This window comes from Salmo salar, chromosome ssa20, assembly GCF_905237065.1.
Source record: "Salmo salar chromosome ssa20, Ssal_v3.1, whole genome shotgun sequence".
In the NCBI taxonomy this organism is placed as follows: Eukaryota; Metazoa; Chordata; class Actinopteri; order Salmoniformes; family Salmonidae; genus Salmo; species Salmo salar.
Window position 1 is genome coordinate 90,393,671 of NC_059461.1, and position 25,489 is coordinate 90,419,159.

At 45.3% G+C, this 25,489-nt stretch overlaps 1 protein-coding gene across 1 annotated transcript in view; it reads right to left on the reverse strand.

The window, feature by feature from the left end:
• gbe1b (glucan (1,4-alpha-), branching enzyme 1b) overlaps positions 1 to 25,489 on the reverse strand; it is a 318,001-nt gene that overhangs the window by 233,198 nt on the left and 59,314 nt on the right. The window contains exons 3-4 of the mRNA XM_045704110.1: positions 20,701 to 20,816; positions 2,933 to 3,058 (exon numbers count right to left, since the gene is read on the reverse strand). Of these exons, the coding sequence (XP_045560066.1) occupies positions 2,933 to 3,058; positions 20,701 to 20,816 (242 nt within the window). The remainder of the gene's footprint in view (positions 1 to 2,932; positions 3,059 to 20,700; positions 20,817 to 25,489) is intronic.

Sequence of the window (25,489 nt, forward strand, 5' to 3'; positions counted from 1 at the left end):
TAAGAAAATTAAGAACAACGACAAATGGTTTGATGAAGAATGCAAAAACCTAAGAAAGAAATTGAGAAACCTATCCAACCAACACAGAGACCTAGAAAACCTGAGCCTACGCCTTCACTATGGTGAAAAACTAAAACAGTACATAAATACACAAAGAAAAAGAGAACAGCACGTCAGAAATCAGCTCAATGTAATTGAAGAATTCATAAAATCAAACCACTTCTGGGAAAATTGGAGGTCCTGAGCGCTCTGGAGCAGGTTTTCATCAAGGATTTCTCTGTACTTTGCTCTGTTCATCTCTCCCTCAATCCTGACTAGTCTCCCAGTCCCTGCCACTGAAAAACCTACCCACAGCATAATGCTGCCACCACCATGCTTCACCGAAGGGATGGTACAAGGTTTCCTCCAGACGTGATGCTTAGGATTTAGGTGCTTTTGGCAAACTCCAAGCAGGCTGTCATGTGCCTTTTACTGAGGAGTGGCTTCCGTCTGGCCACTCTACCATGAAGGCCTGATTGGTGGAGTGCTGCAAAGATGGTTGTCCTTCTGGAAGGTTCTCCCATCTCCACAGAGGAACTCTAGAGCTCTGTCAGAGTGACCAGCAGGGTTCTTGGTCACCTTCCTAACCAAGACCCTTCTCCCCCGATTGCTCAGTTTGGCCGGGCGGCCAGCTCTAGGGAGAGTCTTGGTGGTTCCAAACTTCTTCCATTTCAGAATGATGGAGGCGACTGTGTTATTGGGGACCTTCAATGCTGAAGAAATGTTTTGGTACCCTTACCCAGATCTGTGCTTCGACACAATCCTGTCTCTGAGTTCTACGGACAATTCCTTCGACCTCATGGCTTGGTTTTTGCTCTGACATCCACTGTCAACTGTGGGACCTTGTATAGACAGGTGTGTGCCTTTCCAAATCATGTCCAATCAATTGAATTTACCACAGGTGGACTCCAATCAAGTTGTAGAAACCTCAAGGAAGATCAATGGAAACACCTGAGCTCAATTTAGAGTCTCATAGCAAAGGGTCTGAATACTTATGTAAATAATGTATTTCTGTAATTTTTTTACATTTCTAAAAACCTGTTTTCATTATGGGGTACCGTGTGTATAAAAAAAAGTCAAGGGGTGTGAATAATTTCCAAATGCAACGTATATACAAAAGTATGTGGACACGCCCATTTAAAATTTGTGCATTCAACTATTTCAGCCCGTTGCTGTATAAAATGCAATCTCAAGAAAAAACATTGCCAAAAGAAGAGCCTTACTCAAAATCTCATTGACTTTCAACGTGGCACCATCACAGGATTCCACCTTTCCAACAAGTCCGTTTGTCAACTTTCTGCCCTGCTAGAGCTGCCCACTGTCAACTGTAAGTGCTGTTATTGTGAAGTGGAAATGTCTAGGAGCAACAACGGCTCAGCCGCGAAGTGGTAGGCCACACAAGCTCACAGAACCTGACCGCCGAGTTCTGAAGCAAAAAAGTAAAAATCGTCTGTCGTCGGTTCCAAACTGCCTCGAAGTAACATCAGCACAATAACTGTTCGTCGGGAGCTTCATGAAATTAGTTTCCATCGCCGAGCAGCCGCAAACAATCCTAAGATCACAATGTGCAATGTCAGACGTCGGCTGGAGTGGTGTAAAGCTCGCCGACATTGGACAATGAAGTACTGGAAACGCGTTGTCTGGAGTGATGAATCACGGTTCACTATCTGGCAGTCCGATGGACGAATCTGGGTTTGGCAGATGCCAGAAGAACGCAACCAGCCCCAATGCATAGTGCCAACTGTAAAGTTTGGTGGAGAAGGAATAATGGTCTGGGACTGTTTTTCATGGTTAAGGCTAGGCCCCTTAGTTCCAGTGAAGGGAAATCTTAACGCTACAGCAAACAATTACATTCTACACTATTCTGTGCTTCCAACTTTCCAGTTTCAGCATGACAATGCCCTCGTGCACAAAGCAAGGTCCATACAGAAATGGTTTGTCGAGATCGGTGTGGAAGCTTCACTGGCCTGCACAGTGCCCTGACCTCAACCCCATTGAACAACTTCGGGATGAATTGGAACGCTGACTGCGAGCCAGGCCTAATCGTCCAACATCAGTGCTCGACCTCACTAATGCTCGTGGTTGAATGGAAGCAAGTCCCCGCAGCGAATGTTCCAACATTTAGTGGAAAGCCTTCCCACAAAAGTGGAGGTTGTTACAGCAACAAGGGGGGGGGGGACCAACTCCATATTAAAACGCCCATGATTCTGGAATGAGATGTTCAACGAGCAGGTGTCCACATAATTTTGGTAACGTAGTGTATATAAATAAATACATCATTGGATGTATAGACATCATGGACAGTATGTGGATAGAATATGTAGTATATCTGTTGAATACATAGGATAGTACACACACACACACACACACACACACACACACACACACACACAACAAAAAACAAACCCACCACACACACACACACACACACACACACACACACACACACACACACACACACGAATAGGATGGCCTTGACCAGAACACAGTATATACATATGAAATGAGTTAAACAGTATGTAAACATTATTAAAGTGACCAGTGTTCCATGTCTATGTACACAGGGCAGCAGCCTCTCAGGTGCAGAGTTGAGTAACCGGGTGGAAGCCGGCTAGCGACATTGACTAAAGTTCAGAACAGGGTACTGGGTGGCTAATGATGACTATTTAACAGTCTGAGGAATTCAGCACTTACTAGGTAAGGTTGTGGAGGGATTCAGTACTTACTAGCTAAGGTTGTGGAGGGATTCAGTACTTACTAGCTAAGGTTGTGGAGGGATTCAGTACTCAGTACTTACTAGGTAAGGTTGAGGAGGGATTCAGTACTTACTAGGTAAGGTTGAGAAGTGATTCAGTACTTACTAGGTAAGGTTGAGAAGTGATTCAGTACTTACTAGGTAAGGTTGAGGAGGGTCCCAGTGGACCCAGTCATAGATGACTTGTTTCTCGGACTGGATGGCGTACTTGGCCCAAGGTGAGATGCGATACAGACGCTCCCCTTTCTTAGTGTGGACCACAACCTGCAGGGACACCAGACAGGTGACAGGTGACACAGAGGTTACAGCAGTCGCAACAAAGACACAGGGGTTGCTTCCCAATTGCTACCCTGTTCCATTTATAGTGCACTACCTTTGACCAGGGCCCATAGGCACTACATAGGGAATAGGGTGCCATTTGGAAGTCAACACCAGTATTGTAGATATACAGTGTAAAGATTAAATTCCCAAAGAAAATGGTTAGAGACAGTGAAGTGAGGACAAAGAGGACAGGCTTACAAAACATATGGACAATGTAAGGCCATTACCTGGGAGACAAGACAGATGACTGGGGTTAAAGAGGAAGTCACAACAAAGACACAATGAGAGGGTAATCAAAATAAAAGGCCAAAGGTAAGGGCATTTAAAAACATAGGAAGAAAGGTAGGGCATTCAGAATATAGAAACACTGTGCAGACCACCTGGGAAATAAGACTGATGACTGGGGTTAGAATTAGGTCAGACCAGTCAACAACTAATCTCGTCCACCAGCCGGCTCTCTCTCTCTCTCTCTCTCTGGAACCATCTGGTTTCACAGAGTCTCAGAAAAGGGATTTGAATGGAGCCTATGGCAGAGCGAGGGGGGGAAAACTACCGCTGGAACTTCATTGGCTGATCTCTCAGTACATCAGCATCTAGTACACGTGTCCAACTCATTCCACGGAGGACCGAGTGCCTGCTGGGAGTTTTTGTTCCTACTTTGTACTTGAATGATGAATTAAGGTCATTGATTAGTGAAGAACTTTCCCCTCACCTGGTTGTCTAGGTCCTAATTGAAAGGAAAGACCAGCAGACGCTGGGGCCCCTGATCTAGCGGGCCCCTGACTACATTGTGGATTTCAAAGTGCGAGCAGTGCATGTGATTTAGGCTAAACCAGGAAGTGAGTCAGGGAAAGTAGGCATTGTAGAACTGGTTCACACATAAACTTTATATGCCCAAACTCAGAATCAAATTGGGCTTCCAAAAAATAAATATGGTCGCTGTAATAGGACATGTAGCACAAGCAGTTCGCTACACTCGCATTAACATCTGCTAACCATGTGACCAATAACATCTGCTAACCATGTGACCAATAACATCTGCTAACCATGTGACCAATACCATCTGCTAACCATGTGACCAATAACATTTGATTTGTATTTTAATTGGCAGGTGAGTTTTTTTTAAGTCTCATCTAATACAGCTGTAGCAGTCTTTCTCCCACCTCACAATTTAACCCACGGCCCTTTTAAGTCCCACTTTGTTGCACAGTGTTTCCAGGCTCTATATGCAGTAGCAAAATTAGCCTGGGGACAAGGTCAGTCAAGTCAAAGACACATGGTAAAGCAAGGTCATTCAACACAGAGACCGAGTCAGGCCTATTCAGCACCACCACCAGAGACCGAGTCAGGCCTATTCAGCACCACCACCAGAGACCGAGTCAGGCCTATTCAGCACCACCACCAGAGACCGAGTCAGGCCTATTCAGCACCACCACCAGAGACCGAGTCAGGCCTATTCAGCACCACCACCAGAGACCGAGTCAGGCCTATTCAGCACCACCACCAGAGACCGAGTCAGGCCTATTCAGCACCACCACCAGAGACCGAGTCAGGCCTATTCAGCACCACCACCAGAGACCGAGTCAGGCCTATTCAGCACCACCACCAGAGACCGAGTCAGGCCTATTCAGCACCACCAGAGACCGAGTCAGGCCTATTCAGCACCACCACCACCAGAGACCGAGTCAGGCCTATTCAGCACCACCAGAGACCGAGTCAGGCCTATTCAGACACCACCAGAGACCGAGTCAGGCCTATTCAGCACCACCAGAGACCGAGTCAGGCCTATTCAGCACCACCAGAGACCGAGTCAGGCCTATTCAACACCACCACCAGAGACCGAGTCAGGCCTATTCAGCACCACCACCAGTAACGGAGTCAGGCCTATTCAGCACCACCAGAGACCGAGTCAGGCCTATTCAGCACCACCAGAGACCGAGTCAGGCCTATTCAGCACCACCACCAGAGACCGAGTCAGGCCTATTCAGCACCACCACCAGAGACCGAGTCAGGCCTATTCAGCACCACCACCAGAGACCGAGTCAGGCCTATTCAACACCACCAGAGACCGAGTCAGGCCTATTCAGCACCACCAGAGACCGAGTCAGGCCTATTCAGCACCACCACCAGAGACCGAGTCAGGCCTATTCAGCACCACCACCAGAGACCGAGTCAGGCCTATTCAGCACCACCACCAGAGACCGAGTCAGGCCTATTCAGCACCACCACCAGAGACCGAGTCAGGCCTATTCAGCACCACCACCAGAGACCGAGTCAGGCCTATTCAGCACCACCACCAGAGACCGAGTCAGGCCTATTCAGCACCACCACCAGAGACCGAGTCAGGCCTATTCAGCACCACCACCAGAGACCGAGTCAGGCCTATTCAGCACCACCACCAGAGACCGAGTCAGGCCTATTCAGCACCACCACCAGAGACCGAGTCAGGCCTATTCAGCACCACCACCAGAGACCGAGTCAGGCCTATTCAGCACCACCACCAGAGACCGAGTCAGGCCTATTCAGCACCACCACCAGAGACCGAGTCAGGCCTATTCAGCACCACCACCAGAGACCGAGTCAGGCCTATTCAGCACCACCACCAGAGACCGAGTCAGGCCTATTCAGCACCACCACCAGAGACCGAGTCAGGCCTATTCAGCACCACCACCAGAGACCGAGTCAGGCCTATTCAGCACCACCACCAGAGACCGAGTCAGGCCTATTCAGCACCACCACCAGAGACCGAGTCAGGCCTATTCAGCACCACCACCAGAGACCGAGTCAGGCCTATTCAGCACCACCACCAGAGACCGAGTCAGGCCTATTCAGCACCACCACCAGAGACCGAGTCAGGCCTATTCACACCACCACCAGAGACCGAGTCAGGCCTATTCAGCACCACCACCACCAGAGACCGAGTCAGGCCTATTCAGCACCACCACCACCAGAGACCGAGTCAGGCCTATTCAGCACCACCACCACCAGAGACCGAGTCAGGCCTATTCAGCACCACCACCACCAGAGACCGAGTCAGGCCTATTCAGCACCACCACCAGAGACCGAGTCAGGCCTATTCAGCACCACCACCAGAGACCGAGTCAGGCCTATTCAGCACTACCACCAGAGACCGAGTCAGGCCTATTCAGCACCACCACCAGAGACCGAGTCAGGCCTATTCAGCACCACCACCAGAGACCGAGTCAGGCCTATTCAGCACCACCACCAGAGACCGAGTCAGGCCTATTCAGCACCACCACCAGAGACCGAGTCAGGCCTATTCAGCACCACCACCAGAGACCGAGTCAGGCCTATTCAGCACCACCACCAGAGACCGAGTCAGGCCTATTCAGCACCACCACCAGAGACCGAGTCAGGCCTATTCAGCACCACCAGAGACCGAGTCAGGCCTATTCAGCACCACCAGAGACCGAGTCAGGCCTATTCAGCACCACCACCAGAAACCGAGTCAGGCCTATTCAGCACCACCACCAGAGACCGAGTCAGGCCTATTCAGCACCACCACCAGAGACCGAGTCAGGCCTATTCAGCACCACCAGAGACCGAGTCAGGCCTATTCAGCACCACCACCAGTAACGGAGTCAGGCCTATTCAGCACCACCACCAGTAACGGAGTCAGGCCTATTCAGCACCACCAGAGAAAGGTCCCAAATGACATCCTATTCCCTACAGTGTGCACTATTTCCGACAAGAGCCAGGGCTATGGACAGTGCACTGTACAGGGAACAGGGTGTCAATTGGGATAAAAACCAGACCTTCCTCAGTAGAAGATGAAGGGATGAAGAGATGACTGGAAGAAGGAAAGAAAGAATGAGCGATACCAGTCCGGAGGAGAAGTTATCACAAATCAACAATAGCTGCCGGGCTTCCTGTGCTCCAGACTGTACGCGTGTATAATTTACAGCACGTGCATAAACGTGCCAGTGAGCGGTGTCCTGTGTGACACAAGCGTTTGCGTATTTCTTAGGAAATAGCTGACTCTACGTTTCATCCATCTGCCAAAGAAAAAAGGTGCCGGCTGTTCAATGAGCACTTTTCATTGTCAGTCCATCAAGGAAATCCATTCCACTTCAATCAAAGCTGCTCCCTCTTCCTCCATCATCCCTCTTCCTCCGTCATCCCTCTCTCCTCTCGTTCTTTTCCAGCCCCCCCCCTCCCCCCGATTTAATAGTGTGTACTCTCTGTGTGTGTGTGTGAGACAAAAATCAAGAAAAAGTGTTGATAAATCCATGAATCAGAAGGGAAAGGAAGGTCATTTAATCTTAAATGATGTTATTGGAAGGTCATTTCATTCTAGATGATGTAATTGGAAGGTCATTTCATTCTAGATGATGTTATTGGAAGCTCATTTCATTCTAGATGATGTTATTGGAAGCTCATTTCATTCTAGATGATGTTATTGGAAGCTCATTTCATTCTAGATGATGTTATTGGAAGCTCATTTCATTCTAGATGATGTTATTGGAAGCTCATTTCATTCTAGATGATGTTATTGGAAGCTCATTTAATTCTAGATGATGTTATTGGAAGCTCATTTCATTCTAGATGATGTTATTGGAAGCTCATTTCATTCTAGATGATGTTATTGGAAGCTCATTTCATTCTAGATGATGTTATTGGAAGCTCATTTCATTCTAGATGATGTTATCGGAAGGTCATTTCATTCTAGATGATGTTATTGGAAGGTCATTTCATTCTAGATGATGTTATTGGAAGGTCATTTCATTCTAGATGATGTTATTGGAAGCTCATTTCATTCTAGATGATGTTATTGGAAGGTCATTTCATTCTAGATGATGTTATTGGAAGCTCATTTCATTCTAGATGATGTTATTGGAAGGTCATTTCATTCTAGATGATGTTATTGGAAGGTCATTTCATTCTAGATGATGTTATTGGAAGGTCATTTCATTCTAGATGATGTTATTGGAAGGTCATTTCATTCTAGATGATGTTATTGGAAGGTCATTTCATTCTAGATGATGTTATTGGAAGGTCATTTCATTCTAGATGATGTTATTGGAAGCTCATTTCATTCTAGATGATGTTATTGGAAGCTCATTTCATTCTAGATGATGTTATTGGAAGCTCATTTCATTCTAGATGATGTTATCGGAAGCTCATTTCATTCTAGATGATGTTATCGGAAGCTCATTTCATTCTAGATGATGTTATTGGAAGCTCATTTCATCCTAGATGATGTTATTGGAAGCTCATTTCATTCTAGATGATGTTATCGGAAGGTCATTTCTTTCTAGATGATGTTATTGGAAGCTCATTTCATTCTAGATGATGTTATTGGAAGCTCATTTCATTCTAGATGATGTTATTGGAAGCTCATTTCATTCTAGATGATGTTATTGGAAGGTCATTTCATTCTAGATGATGTTATTGGAAGCTCATTTCATCTTAAATGATGTTATTGGAAGGTCATTTCATTCTAGATGATGTTATTGGAAGGTCATTTCATTCTAGATGATGTTATTGGAAGGTCATTTCATTCTAGATGATGTTATTGGAAGGTCATTTCATTCTAGATGATGTTATTGGAAGGTCATTTCATTCTAGATGATGTTATCGGAAGCTCATTTCATTCTAGATGATGTTATTGGAAGCTCATTTCATTCTAGATGATGTTATTGGAAGGTCATTTCATTCTAGATGATGTTATTGGAAGCTCATTTCATTCTAGATGATGTTATTGGAAGGTCATTTCATTCTAGATGATGTTATTGGAAGCTCATTTCATTCTAGATGATGTTATTGGAAGGTCATTTCATTCTAGATGATGTTATTGGAAGGTCATTTCATTCTAGATGATGTTATTGGAAGGTCATTTCATTCTAGATGATGTTATTGGAAGCTCATTTCATTCTAGATGATGTTATTGGAAGGTATGATAAACGGTTCTATAGGGGTTCTTAATGATAGGTTAACTGACAGGCCTGTGTTTCACATCTCTTAATCTAGGTGAGGGAGGACTGTGTGTGTGTGTGTGTGAGGACTGAACCGAGTGCCATTTCGTCCTCCCTGCGGTGCTAATGCTGTCGGCTAGGATCAGTCACAACTTCCCATCCAGAGAGAAAGGGGGGATGGGGTTCCAACTGGCACCCTACTCCTTATATAGTGCACTACATTTGACTAGAGCCTCATGTCCCTAAATAGGAAATAGGGTGCCATTTGGGATGCAGTGGGAGTCAGAGAAGAGAGCAATCTGTGAAAATCATAAATCTATGAGATCAAAAGGGTAGTAATGCTGCTGCGGCTGCCTATCATCCATTATTGGTTCTATTAACCAGTCAGTCAGATTCCTTTCTGACCCGCCAGGGACAGAGAAAAAGAGTGAAAGAGTGTTTGTGTGAGAGAGGAGAGAAGAGAAAAAGCAGGAGAATTAGAACATAATTAGCCTAACTCTGACCACCTCTGTGGAGAGGGAATGATGGCCCCCCACTGCCACCTGTGTGTGTGTGTGTGTGTGTGTGTGTGTGTGTGTGTGTGTGTGTCTGCCACCTGTCTGTAACCCCTGTGTGTGTGTGTGTGTGTGTGTGTGTGTGTGTGTGTGTGTGTGTGTGTGTGTGTGTGTGTGTGTGTGTGTGTGTGTGTGTGTGTGTGTGTGTGTGTGTGTCTGCCACCTGTCTGTAACCCCGTGTGTGTGTGTGTGTGTGTGTGTGTGTGTGTGTGTGTGTGTGTGTGTCACCTGTCTGTAACCCCTGTGTGTGTGTGTGTGTGTATGTGTGTGTGTGTGTGTGTGTGTGTGTGTGTGTGTGTGTGTGTGTGTGTGTGTGTGTGTGTGTGTGTGTGTGCCACCTGCCTGTAACCCCTGTGTGTGTGTGTGTGTGTGTCTGCCACCCCCTGTAACCCTCCTAACCCCCTCCTAGCTCCCTCCTAGCCCCCTCCTAGCTCCCTCCTAGCTCCCTCCTAACCCCCTCCTAGCTCCCTCCTAGCTCCCTCCTAGCTCCCTCCTAACCCCCTCCTAGCTCCCTCCTAACCCCCTCCTAGCTCCCTCCTAACCCCCTCCTAGCTCCCTCCTAACCCCCTCCTAGCTCCCTCCTAACCCCCTCCTAGCTCCCTCCTAACCCCCTCCTAGCTCCCTCCTAGCTCCCTCCTAGCTCCCTCCTAACCCCCTCCTAGCTCCCTCCTAACCCCCTCCTAGCTCCCTCCTAACCCCCTCCTAGCTCCCTCCTAACCCCCTCCTAGCTCCCTCCTAGCTCCCCTCCTAGCTCCCTCCTAGCTCCCTCCTAGCTCCCTCCTAACCCCCTCCTAGCTCCCTCCTAGCTCCCTCCTAACCCCCTCCTAACCCCCTCCTAACCCCCTCCTAGCTCCCTCCTAACCCCCTCCTAGCTCCCTCCTAACCCCCTCCTAGCTCCCTCCTAGCTCCCTCCTAACCCCCTCCTAGCTCCCTCCTAACCCCCTCCTAGCTCCCTCCTAGCTCCCCTCCTAACCCCCTCCTAGCTCCCTCCTAGCTCCCCTCCTAGCCCCCTCCACCCAGGCAGCCTTCCCCACTGGGATGTTCTCATTACATGTGGCCCACCTGGGGACAACTAGGCCTATTCTGGACCCCCCAGCAACACACTTTATAAAGATTCTCGACAGACTGATAGCTAGCTGGAGAAACGGATTGGTAGGAGGGCCAGAGTCATGCTGCTTCCCAAATGGCTCTCTATTCTCTACATAGTGCCTAGTCCCCTATGGGGCCCTGTTCAAAAGTTGTGCACTATATAGGGAGCCATTTGGGACACAGACCTGAAGGGCTAGGACTACAGACTAAATGACTAGAATTAGAGGTTTATTAGAGAGGAGAGCAGGGTGGGGTGGGAATGAAAACAACTGCTACCCAAGTTGCTCTGGTAGTGGTACGGTGTTGGATACTGGAAAATACAATGCTATCAACAAGCCTTTCAGCATGCTGGCAGAGAAGGGCAGTCAACATGTACTGCACTGACACAAATGACTGATGATTGGTTGAAAGAAATTGATAATAAGAAGATTGTGGGAGCTGTACTGTTAGATTTCAGTACAGCCTTTGATATTATTGACCCCAACCTGTTGTTGAGAACACTTATGTGTTGTGACTTTTCAACCTCTGCCATATTGTGGATTCAGAGCTATCTATCTAATAGAACGCAAAGGGTTTTCTTTAACGGAAGCGTCTCTTATGTCAAACATGTAGGGTGTGGTGTACCGCAGGGCAGCTCTCTAGGCCCTCTACTCTTTTCTTTAGTTTTACCAATGATCTGCCACTGGCATTAAACAAAGGCTGTGTGTGTCCATGTCTGCTGATGATTCAACCATATATGGGTCAACAACCACAGCTAAATGAAGTCACTGAAACCCTTAAATAGTTGCAGTCTGTTTTGGAATGAGTTCCCAGTAAAAAAATAATAATAATTATAAATCCTGACAAATCTCTTCCCAAGTTAAATAAAGGTTAAATAAAAAAATATAATAATTATAAATAGATAGTGTTTATGTATAAAATGCATGTAGTGCTGTTCTTGTCTATTAATGTTCTGTAATATGTCATCGTTCATGTGGAACCCAGAAAGAGCAGGGGTAGCTTTCACAACAGCTAATGGGGATCCCGATAAAATACCAAAACACCAACTGGAAGCATATTAGAGGGGGAAGCAGGGAGGCAGCAGTCAGGGTTGGGGTGAGAGGTGACAGAGGAATAAAAACACCAACTGGAAGCATATTAGAGAGGGAAGCAGGGAGGCAGCAGGCAGGGTTGGGGTGAGAGGTGACAGAGGAATAAAAACACCAACTGGAAGCATATTAGAGGGGGAAGCAGGGAGGCAGCAGTCAGGGTTGGGGTGAGAGGTGACAGAGGAATAAAAACACCAACTGGAAGCATATTAGAGAGGGAAGCAGGGAGGCAGCAGTCAGGGTTGGGGTGAGAGGTGACAGAGGAATAAAAACACCAACTGGAAGCATATTAGAGAGGGAAGCAGGGAGGCAGCAGTCAGGGTTGGGGTGAGAGGTGACAGAGGAATAAAAACACCAACTGGAAGCATATTAGAGAGGGAAGCAGGGAGGCAGCAGTCAGGGTTGGGGTGAGAGGTGACAGAGGAATAAAAACACCAACTGGAAGCATATTAGCGGGGGAAGCAGGGAGGCAGGAGTCAGGGTTGGGGTGAGAGGTGACAGAGGAATAAAAACACCAACTGGAAGCATATTAGAGGGGGAAGCAGGGAGGCAGCAGTCAGGGTTGGGGTGAGAGGTGACAGAGGAATAAAAACACCAACTGGAAGCATATTAGAGAGGGAAGCAGGGAGGCAGCAGTCAGGGTTGGGGTGAGAGGTGACAGAGGAATAAAAACACCAACTGCTACATGTCAGTGAAGCTGCTATTATCCTACAATATTATATAGCATAATGTCAGTGAAGCTGCTATTATCCTACAATATTATATAGCATAATGTAAGTGAATATGCTATTATCCTACAATATTATATAGCATAATGTCAGTGAAGCTGCTATTATCCTACAATATTATATAGCATAATGTAAGTGAAGCTGCTATTATCCTACAATATTATATAGTATAATGTAAGTGAATATGCTATTATCCTACAATATTATATAGCATAATGTAAGTGAAGCTGCTATTATCCTACAATATTATATAGCATAATGTAAGTGAAGCTGCTATTATCCTACAATATTATATAGCATAATGTAAGTGAATATGCTATTATCCTAAAATATTATATAGCATAATGTAAGTGAAGCTGCTATTATCCTACAATATTATATAGCATAATGTAAGTGAATATGCTATTATCCTACAATATTATATAGCATAATGTAAGTGAATATGCTATTATCCTACAATATTGTATAATGTAAGTGAATATGCTATTATCCTAAAATATTATATAGCATAATGTAAGTGAAGCTGCTATTATCCTACAATATTATATAGCATAATGTAAGTGAAGCTGCTATTATCCTACAATATTATATAGCATAATGTAAGTGAAGCTGCTATTATCCTACAATATTATATAGCATAATGTAAGTGAAGCTGCTATTATCCTACAATATTATATAGCATAATGTAAGTTATGATGCTATTATCCTACAATATTATATAGCATAATGTAAGTTATGATGCTATTATCCTACAATATTATATAGCATAATGTAAGTGAAGCTGCTCTGGTACTACAGTATAATATAGTATCATGTAAGTTAAGCTGCTATTATACTAAAATATTATATAGTATATAGTAAGGGAAGCTGCTCTGGTACTACAGTATTATATAGTATCATTTAAGTTAATTTGCTCTGGTACTAAAGTATAATATAGTATCATGTAAATGAAGCTGCACAGGCACTAGAACGGTGAAGTTTGAAGAGAAAAAATATTTGACACTGTGTGGAGTACGGCAGGCAGCAGCCACAGAGCTGTGTTGGAAAACCTGTGCAGGAACACTCTACAAGGACAGACTGTGACAGCAATTAACCAAGAGAGAGACACTGATGTAGCTTTTAGGAAAATAAAAAAAAAGACATGAAGACAATGAACTAAGAGCTCGTTTGCAGTTGGCATATTGTTCCCCAGAAGCAGAGAGCGCAACAGAATGATGCACAGGGCAACTGCTTTACATGAAACAAACGATTGGAGCGGGGCCCTTGGTGTACAGGCGCACGCACAGAGACAGACAGGAGCAGGGCCCTTCGTTCGTACGTATGTACGTATGCTATATATTATGCTATATAATATTGTAGGATAATAGCATATTCACTTACATTATACTATATAATATTGTCAGACAGACAGACAGACAGACAGACAGACAGACAGACAGACAGACAGACAGACAGACAGACAGACAGACAGACAGACAGACAGACAGACAGACAGACAGACAGACAGACAGACAGACAGACAGACAGAAGCAGGACCCTTGGTTCCAGGAAGGACTAGCTGTGGAACTAATTTAGATGAGGAAACTCCGAGCCAGGCAGAACCAAGAGCCAAGCAGCTTAGAGGGATGAGGGAGGAGGCTTGAGGGAGAGAGGAAGGGAGGGACACAGAGAGACAGACAGGGAGAGAGCAGTATAATAGTAGGGCAGATAAGAACTCCAGATGGGAGAGAGGGATGAGGGAGAGAGGGATGTAGAAACAGTCGTGATTCTCTCATCAGATATATTGTAACTATCCACTATCCTGCTGTATTCTACCACAGAGTTGCATTCCTTAGCTTCAACCCACAGTGTGTAGGAGTCTAGCAGACAGACTTAACATTAAAAAAAGGGGCAATATGCAGTTGCTACATCCATTTCTGGACTTGTATGTATGAAATGTACCCATTGATTCTACCAGAATATAAGGGATACATGCCTTATGAGCATACCCCATCAGAACAAAAACTATAGTACTGTAGGCTACCTTGATCATATACAGCAGTCAATGTTTTACTCCCACGTTTGTAAACAAAACACTGTATAGCCTCAAAGCATGCTTAAAACCATCATTTTGATATGTCAGTCCTTGCATCCATACTTGTGTCTATGAATTTGAGAGTGGTTAAATTTCTACAGCCACATCCCCTCAGCTTTTTACCGAAACAGTAGGCTTTGTTATCGTTTCAACTGCGGATTGCCCCTTTAACCAGCTAATGAGAGCACATTCTCTGTTACAAATCAGACCCAACATAGAGGATGTAGCGGTACAGATACATACCCGACCAAGAGGCTGTAGAGGTACAGAAACAGACCAAGAGGATGTAGCGGTACAGAAACAGATACAGACCAAGAGGCTGTAGAGGTACAGAAACAGACCAAGAGGATGTAGCGGTACAGAAACAGATACAGACCAAGAGGATGTAGCGCTACAGATACAGACCCGACCAAGAGGATGTAGCGGTACAGATACAGACCCGACCAAGAGGATGTAGCGGTACAGATACAGACCCGACCAAGAGGATGTAGCGGTACAGATACAGACTAAGAGGGTGTAGAGGTACAGATACAGACCAAGAGGTTGTAGCGGTACAGATACAAACCAAGAGGATGTAGCGGTACAGAAACAGACCAAGAGGATGTAGCGGTACAGAAACAGACCAAGAGGATGTAGCGGTACAGAAACAGACCAAGAGGATGTAGCGGTACAGAAACAGACCCGACCAAGAGGATGTAGCGGTACAGAAACAGACCAAAAGGATGTAGCGGCACAGATACAGACCCGACCAAGAGGATGTAGCGGTACAGAAACAGACCAAGAGGATGTAGCGGTACAGAAACAGACCCGACCAAGAGGATGTAGCGGTACAGATACAGACCAAGAGGGTGTAGAGGTACAGATACAGACCCGACCAAGAGGTTGTAGCGGTACAGATACAGACCCGACCAAGAGGATGTAGCGGTACAGATACAGACCAAGAGGGTGTAGAGGTACAGATACAGACCCGACCAAGAGGTTGTAGCGGTACAGATACAGACCCGACCAAGAGGATGTAGCGGTACAGATACAGACCCGACCAAGAGGATGTAGCGGTACAGATACAGACCAAGAGGGTGTAGAGGTACAGATACAGACCCGACCAAGAGGTTGTAGCGGTACAGATACAGACCCGACCAAGAGGTTGTAGCGGTACAGATACAGACCAAGAGGATGTAGCGGTACAGAAACAGACCAAGAGGATGTAGCGGTACAGAAACAGACCAAGAGGATGTAGCGGTACAGAAACAGACCAAGAGGATGTAGCGGTACAGAAACAGACCCGACCAAGAGGATGTAGCGGTACAGAAACAGACCAAAAGGATGTAGCGGCACAGATACAGACCCGACCAAGAGGATGTAGCGGTACAGAAACAGACCAAGAGGATGTAGCGGTACAGAAACAGACCCGACCAAGAGGATGTAGAGGTACAGATACAGACCAAGAGGGTGTAGAGGTACAGATACAGACCCGACCAAGAGGTTGTAGCGGTACAGATACAGACCCGACCAAGAGGTTGCAGAGGTACAGATACAGACCAAGAGGATGTAGCGGTACAGATACAGACCAAGAGGATGTAGCGCTACAGATACAGACCCGACCAAGAGGATGTAGCGGTACAGATACAGACCCGACCAAGAGGATGTAGCGGTACAGATACAGACCCGACCAAGAGGTTGTAGCGGTACAGATACAGACCCGACCAAGAGGATGTAGCGGTACAGATACAAACCAAGAGGATGTAGCGGTACAGAAACAGACCAAGAGGATGTAGCGGTACAGAAACAGACCAAGAGGATGTAGCGGTACAGAAACAGACCCGACCAAGAGGTTGTAGCGGTACAGAAACAGACCAAGAGGATGTAGCGGTACAGAAACAGACCAAGAGGATGTAGCGGCACAGATACAGACCCGACCAAGAGGATGTAGCGGCACAGATACAGACCAAGAGGATGTAGCGGTACAGAAACAGACCCGACCAAGAGGATGTAGAGGTACAGATACAGACCCGACCAAGAGGATGTAGCGGTACAGAAACAGACCCGACCAAGAGGATGTAGCGGTACAGATACAGACCCGACCAAGAGGATGTAGTGGTACAGATACAGACCCGACCAAGAGGATGTAGCGGTACAGATACAGACCCGACCAAGAGGATGTAGCGGTACAGATACAAACCAAGAGGATGTAGCGGTACAGAAACAGACCAAGAGGATGTAGCGGTACAGAAACAGACCAAGAGGATGTAGCAGTACAGAAACAGACCCGACCAAGAGGTTGTAGCGGTACAGAAACAGACCAAGAGGATGTAGCGGTACAGATACAGACCCGACCAAAAGGATGTAGCGGCACAGATACAGACCCGACCAAGAGGATGTAGCGGTACAGAAACAGACCAAGAGGATGTAGCGGTACAGAAACAGACCAAGAGGATGTAGCGGCACAGATACAGACCCGACCAAGAGGATGTAGCGGCACAGATACAGACCAAGAGGCTGTAGCGGTACAGAAACAGACCAAGAGGATGTAGCGGTACAGAAACAGACCAAGAGGATGTAGCGGTACAGAAACAGACCAAGAGGATGTAGCGGTACAGAAACAGACCCGACCAAGAGGATGTAGCGGTACAGAAACAGACCAAAAGGATGTAGCGGCACAGATACAGACCCGACCAAGAGGATGTAGCGGTACAGAAACAGACCAAGAGGATGTAGCGGTACAGAAACAGACCCGACCAAGAGGATGTAGCGGTACAGATACAGACCAAGAGGGTGTAGAGGTACAGATACAGACCCGACCAAGAGGTTGTAGCGGTACAGATACAGACCCGACCAAGAGGATGTAGCGGTACAGATACAAACCAAGAGGATGTAGCGGCACAGATACAGACCCGACCAAGAGGATGTAGCGGCACAGATACAGACCAAGAGGCTGTAGCGGTACAGAAACAGACCAAGAGGATGTAGCGGTACAGAAACAGACCAAGAGGATGTAGCGGTACAGAAACAGACCAAGAGGATGTAGCGGTACAGAAACAGACCAAGAGGATGTAGCGGTACAGAAACAGACCAAGAGGATGTAGCGGTACAGATACAGACCCGACCAAGAGGATGTAGCGGTACAGATACAAACCAAGAGGATGTAGCGGTACAGATACAGACCAAGAGGATGTAGCGGTACAGAAACAGACCAAGAGGATGTAGCGGTACAGAAACAGACCAAGAGGATGTAGCGGTACAGATACAGACCCGACTCTACAGTGGCCAGGACAACAGTACTGTAGGCCCATCTTAATATATAGAATTAATGTAGCCCTAGCTGGATAATGTAGCGGTACAGCGGTACAGAAACAGACCCGACCAAGAGGATGTAGCGGTACAGAAACAGACCAAAAGGATGTAGCGGCACAGATACAGACCCGACCAAGAGGATGTAGCGGTACAGAAACAGACCAAGAGGATGTAGCGGTACAGAAACAGACCCGACCAAGAGGATGTAGCGGTACAGAAACAGACCAAGAGGATGTAGCGGTACAGACCCGACCAAGAGGTTGTAGCGGTACAGATACAAACCAAGAGGATGTAGCGGTACAGATACAGACCAAGAGGATGTAGCGGTACAGAAACAGACCAAGAGGATGTAGCGGTACAGAAACAGACCAAGAGGATGTAGCGGTACAGATACAGACCCGACTCTACAGTGGCCAGGACAACAGTACTGTAGGCCCATCTTAATATATAGAATTAATGTAGCCCTAGCTGGATAATATATATATATATATCAGTACTGTAGGCCCATCTTAATATATATCATTAATGTAGCCCTACCTGGATAATATATATCAGTACTGTAGGCCAAGCTGTATAATATATGTATCAGTACTGTAGACCTACCTAGATAATATATATCAGTACTGTAGGCCCAGCTGGATAATATATATATATATATATCAGTACTGTAGGCCCAGCTGGATAATATATATCAGTACTGTAGGCCCAGCTGGATAATATATATCAGTACTGTAGGCCCAGCTGGATAATATATATCAGTACAGTAGGCCCAGCTGGATAATATATATATCAGTACTGTAGGCCCAGCTGTATAATATATATATCAGTACTGTAGGCCCAGCTGTATAATATATATATCAGTACTGTAGGCCCAGCTGTATAATATATATATCAGTACTGTAGGCCAAGCTGTATAATATATATATCAGTACTGTAGGCCCAGCTGTATAATATATATATCAGTACTGTAGGCCCAGCTGGATAATATATATCAGTACTGTAGGCCCAGCTGGATAATATATATATCAGTACTGTAGGCCAAGCTGTATAATATATATATCAGTACTGTAGGCCCAGCTGTATAATATATATATCAGTACTGTAGGCCCAGCTGTATAATATATATATCAGTACTGTAGGCCCAGCTGGATAATATATATATCAGTACTGTAGGCCAAGCTGGATAATATATATATCAGTACTGTAGGCCCAGCTGTATAATATATATATCAGTACTGTAGGCCAAGCTGTATAATATATATATCAGTACTGTAGGCCCAGCTGGATAATATATATATCAGTACTGTAGGCCCAGCTGGATAATATATATCAGTACTGTAGGCCCAGCTGGATAATATATACTGCTCAAAAAAATAAAGGGAACACTTAAACAACACATCCTAGATCTGAATGAAATAAATAATCTTATTAAATACTTTTTTCTTTACATAGTTGAATGTGCTGACAACAAAATCACACAAAAATTATCAATGAAAATCCAATTTATCAACCCATGGAGGTCTGGATTTGGAGTCACACTCAAAATGAAAGTGGAAAACCACACTACAGGCTGATCCAACTTTGATGTAATGTCCTTAAAACAAGTCAAAATGAGGCTCAGTAGTGTGTGTGGCCTCCACGTGCCTGTATGACCTCCCTACAACGCCTGGGCATGCTCCTGATGAGGTGGCGGATGGTCTCCTGAGGGATCTCCTCCCAGACCTGGACTAAAGCATCCGCCAACTCCTGGACAGTCTGTGGTGCAACGTGGCGTTGGTGGATGGAGCGAGACATGATGTCCCAGATGTGCTCAATTGGATTCAGGTCTGGGGAACAGGCGGGCCAGTCCATAGCATCAATGCCTTCCTCTTGCAGGAACTGCTGACACACTCCAGCCACATGAGGTCTAGCATTGTCTTGCATTAGGAGGAACCCAGGGCCAACCGCACCAGCATATGGTCTCACAAGGGGTCTGAGGATCTCATCTCGGTACCGAATGGCAGTCAGGCTACCTCTAGCGAGCACATGGAGGGCTGTGCGGCCCCCCAAAGAAATGCCACCCCACACCATGACTGACCCACCGCCAAACCGGTCATGCTGGAGGATGTTGCAGGCAGCAGAACGTTCTCCACGGCGTCTCCAGACTCTGTCACGTCTGTCACGTGCTCAGTGTGAACCTGCTTTCATCTGTGAAGAGCACAGGGCACCAGTGGCGAATTTGCCAATCTTGGTGTTCTCTGGCAAATGCCAAACGTCCTGCACGGTGTTGGGCTGTAAGCACAACCCCCACCTGTGGACGTCGGGCCCTCATACCACCCTCATGGAGTCTGTTTCTGACCTACCTGAGCCACTTGTGTGGGTTGTAGACTCCGTCTCATGCTACCACTAGAGTGAAAGCACCGGCAGCATTCAAAAGTGACCAAAACATCAGCCAGGAAGCATAGGAACTGAGAAGTGGTCTGTGGTCCCCACCTGCAGAACCACTCCTTTATTGGGGGTGTCTTGCTAATTGCCTATAATTTCCACCTGTTGTCTATTCCATTTGCACAACAGCATGTGAAATGTATTGTCAATCAGTGTTGCTTCCTAAGTGGACAGTTTGATTTCACAGAAGTGTGATTGACTTGGAGTTACATTGTGTTGTTTAAGTGTTCCCTTTATTTTTTTGAGCAGTGTATAACATTACTGTAAGCCTACCTGGATAATATATAACATTACTGTAAGCCTACCTGGATAATATATAACATTACTGTAAGCCTACCTGGATAATATATAACATTACTGTAAGCCTACCTGGATAATATATAACATTACTGTAAGCCTACCTTGAGTTTGGTGTTGTGTTCGATGGCTGGTGACTTGTCATGCTTGGGGGGCAGACACAGTTCCCATTTTCCAAACTCTTTCTTCTTGTACGGGTGAGAGAAGTTGTCCCAGCCATCTATGAAACAGAAGATAATGATTTATTTAATGTTTCTACTACACATACTGTACATAGAATAATATATATAGTATTTCGATTTCTGTACTATAAAAATATAGGCTACATTCACCTAAATGTGAAGTAGTCTGGATGTAGGCCTAGCAGGGAGATGCCAGACATTGACATTGTGTTTTTCTGCCCAATATGTGGGCATGCATTTGCAAAATTGATAATAAATTGGCACCAAAAGTATTTAGAATATTTACTAAGTACTAAACTACCAGCAGGCTCCTGAGAAACAGCCACAACCTGTCCTGTATCACCGCTCTCTATCGCCGCACTGTATCGTATCGCTGTAACATCGCCCGGTATCGCCGCATTACTGTCCTGTAACACTGCATCACTGCCCTGTATCGCCGCATCGCATCGCCGCATCGCCGCCCTGCATCGCCGCACCACTGCCCTGCATCGCCGCATCCCTGCCCTGCATCGCCGCATCCCTGCCCTGCATCGCCGCATCCCTGCCCTGCATCGCCGCATCGCCGCATCACCGCATCACTGCCTTGTATTGCCGCATCAATGCCCTGCATCATTGTCCTGCATCCCTGCCCTGCATCGCTGTATCACTGTCCTGCATCACTGTCCTGCATCCCCGCCCTGCATCACTGTCCTGCATCCCCGCCCTGCATCACTGTATCACTGCCCGTACAAATCACCTGAGAAACAGACACAACCTGTATCACTGCCCGTACGAATCACCTGAGAAACAGCCACAACCTGTACCACTGCCCGTACGAATCACCTGAGAAACAGACACAACCTGTCCTGTATCACTGCCCGTACAAATCACCTGAGAAACAGACACAACCTGTCCTGAACCACTGCCCGTACAAATCACCTGAGAAACAGCCACAACCTGTATCACTGCCCGTACAAATCACCTGAGAAACAGACACAACCTGTATCACTGCCCGTACAAATCACCTGAGAAACAGCCACAACCTGTACCACTGCCCGTACAAATCACCTGAGAAACAGACACAACCTGTCCTGTATCACTGCCCGTACAAATCACCTGAGAAACAGACACAACCTGTCCTGAACCACTGCCCGTACAAATCACCTGAGAAACAGACACAACCTGTATCACTGCCCGTACAAATCACCTGAGAAACAGACACAACCTGTCCTGAACCACTGCCCGTACAAATCACCTGAGAAACAGCCACAACCTGTCCTGTACCACTGCCCGTACAAATCACCTGAGAAACAGACAACCTGTATCACTGCCGTACAAATCACCTGAGAAACAGCCACAACCTGTATCACTGCCCGTACAAATCACCTGAGAAACAGACACAACCTGTACCACTGCCCGTACAAATCACCTGAGAAACAGCCACAACCTGTCCTGAACCACTGCCTGTACAAATCACCTGAGAAACAGCCACAACCTGTCCTGTACCACTGCCCGTACAAATCACCTGAGAAACAGCCACAACCTGTCCTGAACCACTGCCTGTACAAATCACCTGAGATGTAGCCACTTTAACCAGCACAAACTCCAAACTAAACAGGACGAAGAGTAACATAAGTTAGTGCACTTATCAAGCAAAGCTTCAGATGTCATTGATCACGTTTAATGTTCAAAGAAAAAAAATATATACCGTATCAGTCAAAAGTTTGGACACACCTACTCATTCAAGGTGCTTGTAAATGTTTTACTACTTTCTACATAGTAGAATAATAGTGAAGATATCAAAACTATGAAACAACACATATGGAATCATGTAGTAACCAAAAAAAAAGTCTTAAATATTATTTATATTTCAGATTCTTCAAAGTAGCTACCCCTTGCTTTGATGACAGTTTTGCACACTCTTGGCATTCTCTCAACCAGCTTCACCTGGAATGCTTTTCCAACAGTCTTGAAGGAGTTCCCACATATGCTGAGGACTTGTTGGCTGCTTTTCTTTCACTATGCGGTCCAAATCATCCCAAACCATCTCAATTGGGTTGTCAGATGATTGTGGAGGCCAGGTCATCTGATGCAGCACTCCATCACTCTCCTTCTTGGTCAAATAGCCCTTACACAGCCTGGAGCTGTGTTGGGTCATTGTCCTGTTGAAAAACTAATGATAGCGGGACTAAGCGTAAACCAGATGAGATGGCGTATCACTGCAGAATGCTGTAGTAACCATGCTGGTTAAGTGTGCCTTGAATTCGAAATAAATCACTGACCGTGTCACCAGCAAAGCACACCACCCCCTCCATGCTTCACGGTGGGAACCACACATGCAGAGATCATCCGTTCACCTACTCTGCGTCACAAAGACACGGCAGTTGGAACCAAAAATCTCAAATTTGGACTCATCAGACCAAAGGACAGATTTCCACTGGTCTAATTGCTCATGTTTCTTGGCCCAAGCAAGTCTCTTCTTATTGGGGTCCTTTAGTAGTGGTTTCCTTGCAGCAATTCGACCACAAAGGACTGATTCACGCAGTCTCCTCTGAACAGTTGATGTTGAGATGTGTCTGTTGAACTCTGTGAAGCATTTATTTTGGGCTGCAATTTCCGGAGGTGCATATAATTTAGTTTTTATGATCTAAAAACAGGAACTGGATCCTGTGCCTCCAAAGAGTCCTATTCACCGCTGCTTTACAGGCTGAGACACTAGTCAAGCAAGAGTAGGATCATTTGTTTGTTTGTTTGTTTGTTTGTGGTGTCCAGTAGAGGTCAATGTTTTGAAATCCACAGCAGGATCAAAACGAAGCTTTGTACGTCATTTATCATGTGGCAACTGTCTGACAATTTTGAATGGCGTTTGAACTAAGGAATTAAACATATTTAACGCACTTTGACAAAAAATAAATAAAATAAATAAAATATATATATATATATATATTTTTTTTTTTAAATACCTTTGAATACATAATTCATAATTATCAAAAACAGCTGTTTCATTCACAATCACTGAGGGGAAAACAAATCGAAATAGGCTCTCTCAAGATTCGATACTACTGTGCTGCGATTTACAGATAGACCCACGTGGCAGAGGAATCTATGACCTGAGCCATCTTTCCACCTGACGAGGTGAAAAATGTCGATTAAAAACAAAAAGCTTCCAGCAGGGGTCGGCACGCCCTGTCCAGCACTTCCTACATCCGTCAAATGGCAGTTTGGTGTCCAAAGCTGCAAACTACATCACTAGCTAGGTTTCTATCCAATTGGTGACAGATTTTCATGCGAATATTTAAAAATATATTTTTATTTTTTTAAATCAGCATAAAAACAATATGCACATTTTCCCCACTATAGATGAGTTTCCATCAAATTGACCTGCTGATAAAAGGCTGTGTGTGCGTGGTGATGTAGTGCATGTAAAAGTTACACGGATTTCCATTTTCAGCTCTATTGATGGTTTTGTCTGAAAGTAAATGCGTTAGATAGCGAATGTGCCCACTACGGTCTTGTCACAAGCGCTTTAAACCACAGATACATTATGAATATAGCCTATAACGGCAGGCAAGATCATGTCACCAGAATAAGACCCTCGACATTTATTGGAAAGTAGCATCAATATAATCACTGTGGTATTGGATCAGACTACTTGTACATTTGAATCAAGCCTCGTAGATTTGGTATCATGCGTCCCATCACTAAAACAAAGTAAGCGTAAACATTTTCTTTAACTTTAAAATGAATTCTTATCCTAAAACATGTTCACTTCACAGTAGTAACTTTTAATTAACAAATGCATTAACGCAAAGTGAGAAATATAAAATGTGGAGACGCAAACAAAAAGTTTGTCACCAAAAACCAAATGAATCGACATGCCTACCGGGCTAACTCTCCAACGTTTTATTGTATTTTTACGGGTGATCAACAATAAAAGTAGACTATCGGAAAAACATCGCTGCAGATATTAAACATCTTTCCAGAAACACTTTTCATTCATAAATTGTTTTGTTATAACACCCATCTTTATAATCAGAAAGAGAAAGAGTAGCTCTGTGAGAAGAGAACATCTTAAGGAAACCCTCCATCTTCCGCTTTCTAATCCCTCTCTCTTTCTCATACATTCTCTGAAGCTTCTTTCTGCTTTCTAATCCCTCTCTCTTTCTCATACATTCTCTGAAGCTTCTTTCTGCTTTCTAATCCCTCTCTCTTTCTCATACATTCTCTGAAGCTTCTTTCTGCTTTCTAATCCCTCTCTCTTTCTCATACATTCTCTGAAGCTTCTTTCTGCTTTCTAATCCCTCTCTCTTTCTCATACATTCTCTGAAGCTTCTTTCTGCTTTCTAATCCCTCTCTCTTTCTCATACATTCTCTGAAGCTTCTTTCTGCTTTCTAATCCCTCTCTCTTTCTCATACATTCTCTGAAGCTTCTTTCTGCTTTCTAATCCCTCTCTCTTTCTCATACATTCTCTGAAGCTTCTTTCTGCTTTCTAATCCCTCTCTCTTTCTCATACATTCTCTGAAGCTTCTTTCTGCTTTCTAATCCCTCTCTCTTTCTCATACATTCTCTGAAGCTTCTTTCTGCTTTCTAATCCCTCTCTCTTTCTCATACATTCTCTGAAGCTTCTTTCTGCTTTCTAATCCCTCTCTCTTTCTCATACATTCTCTGAAGCTTCTTTCTGCTTTCTAATCCCTCTCTCTTTCTCATACATTCTCTGAAGCTTCTTTCTGC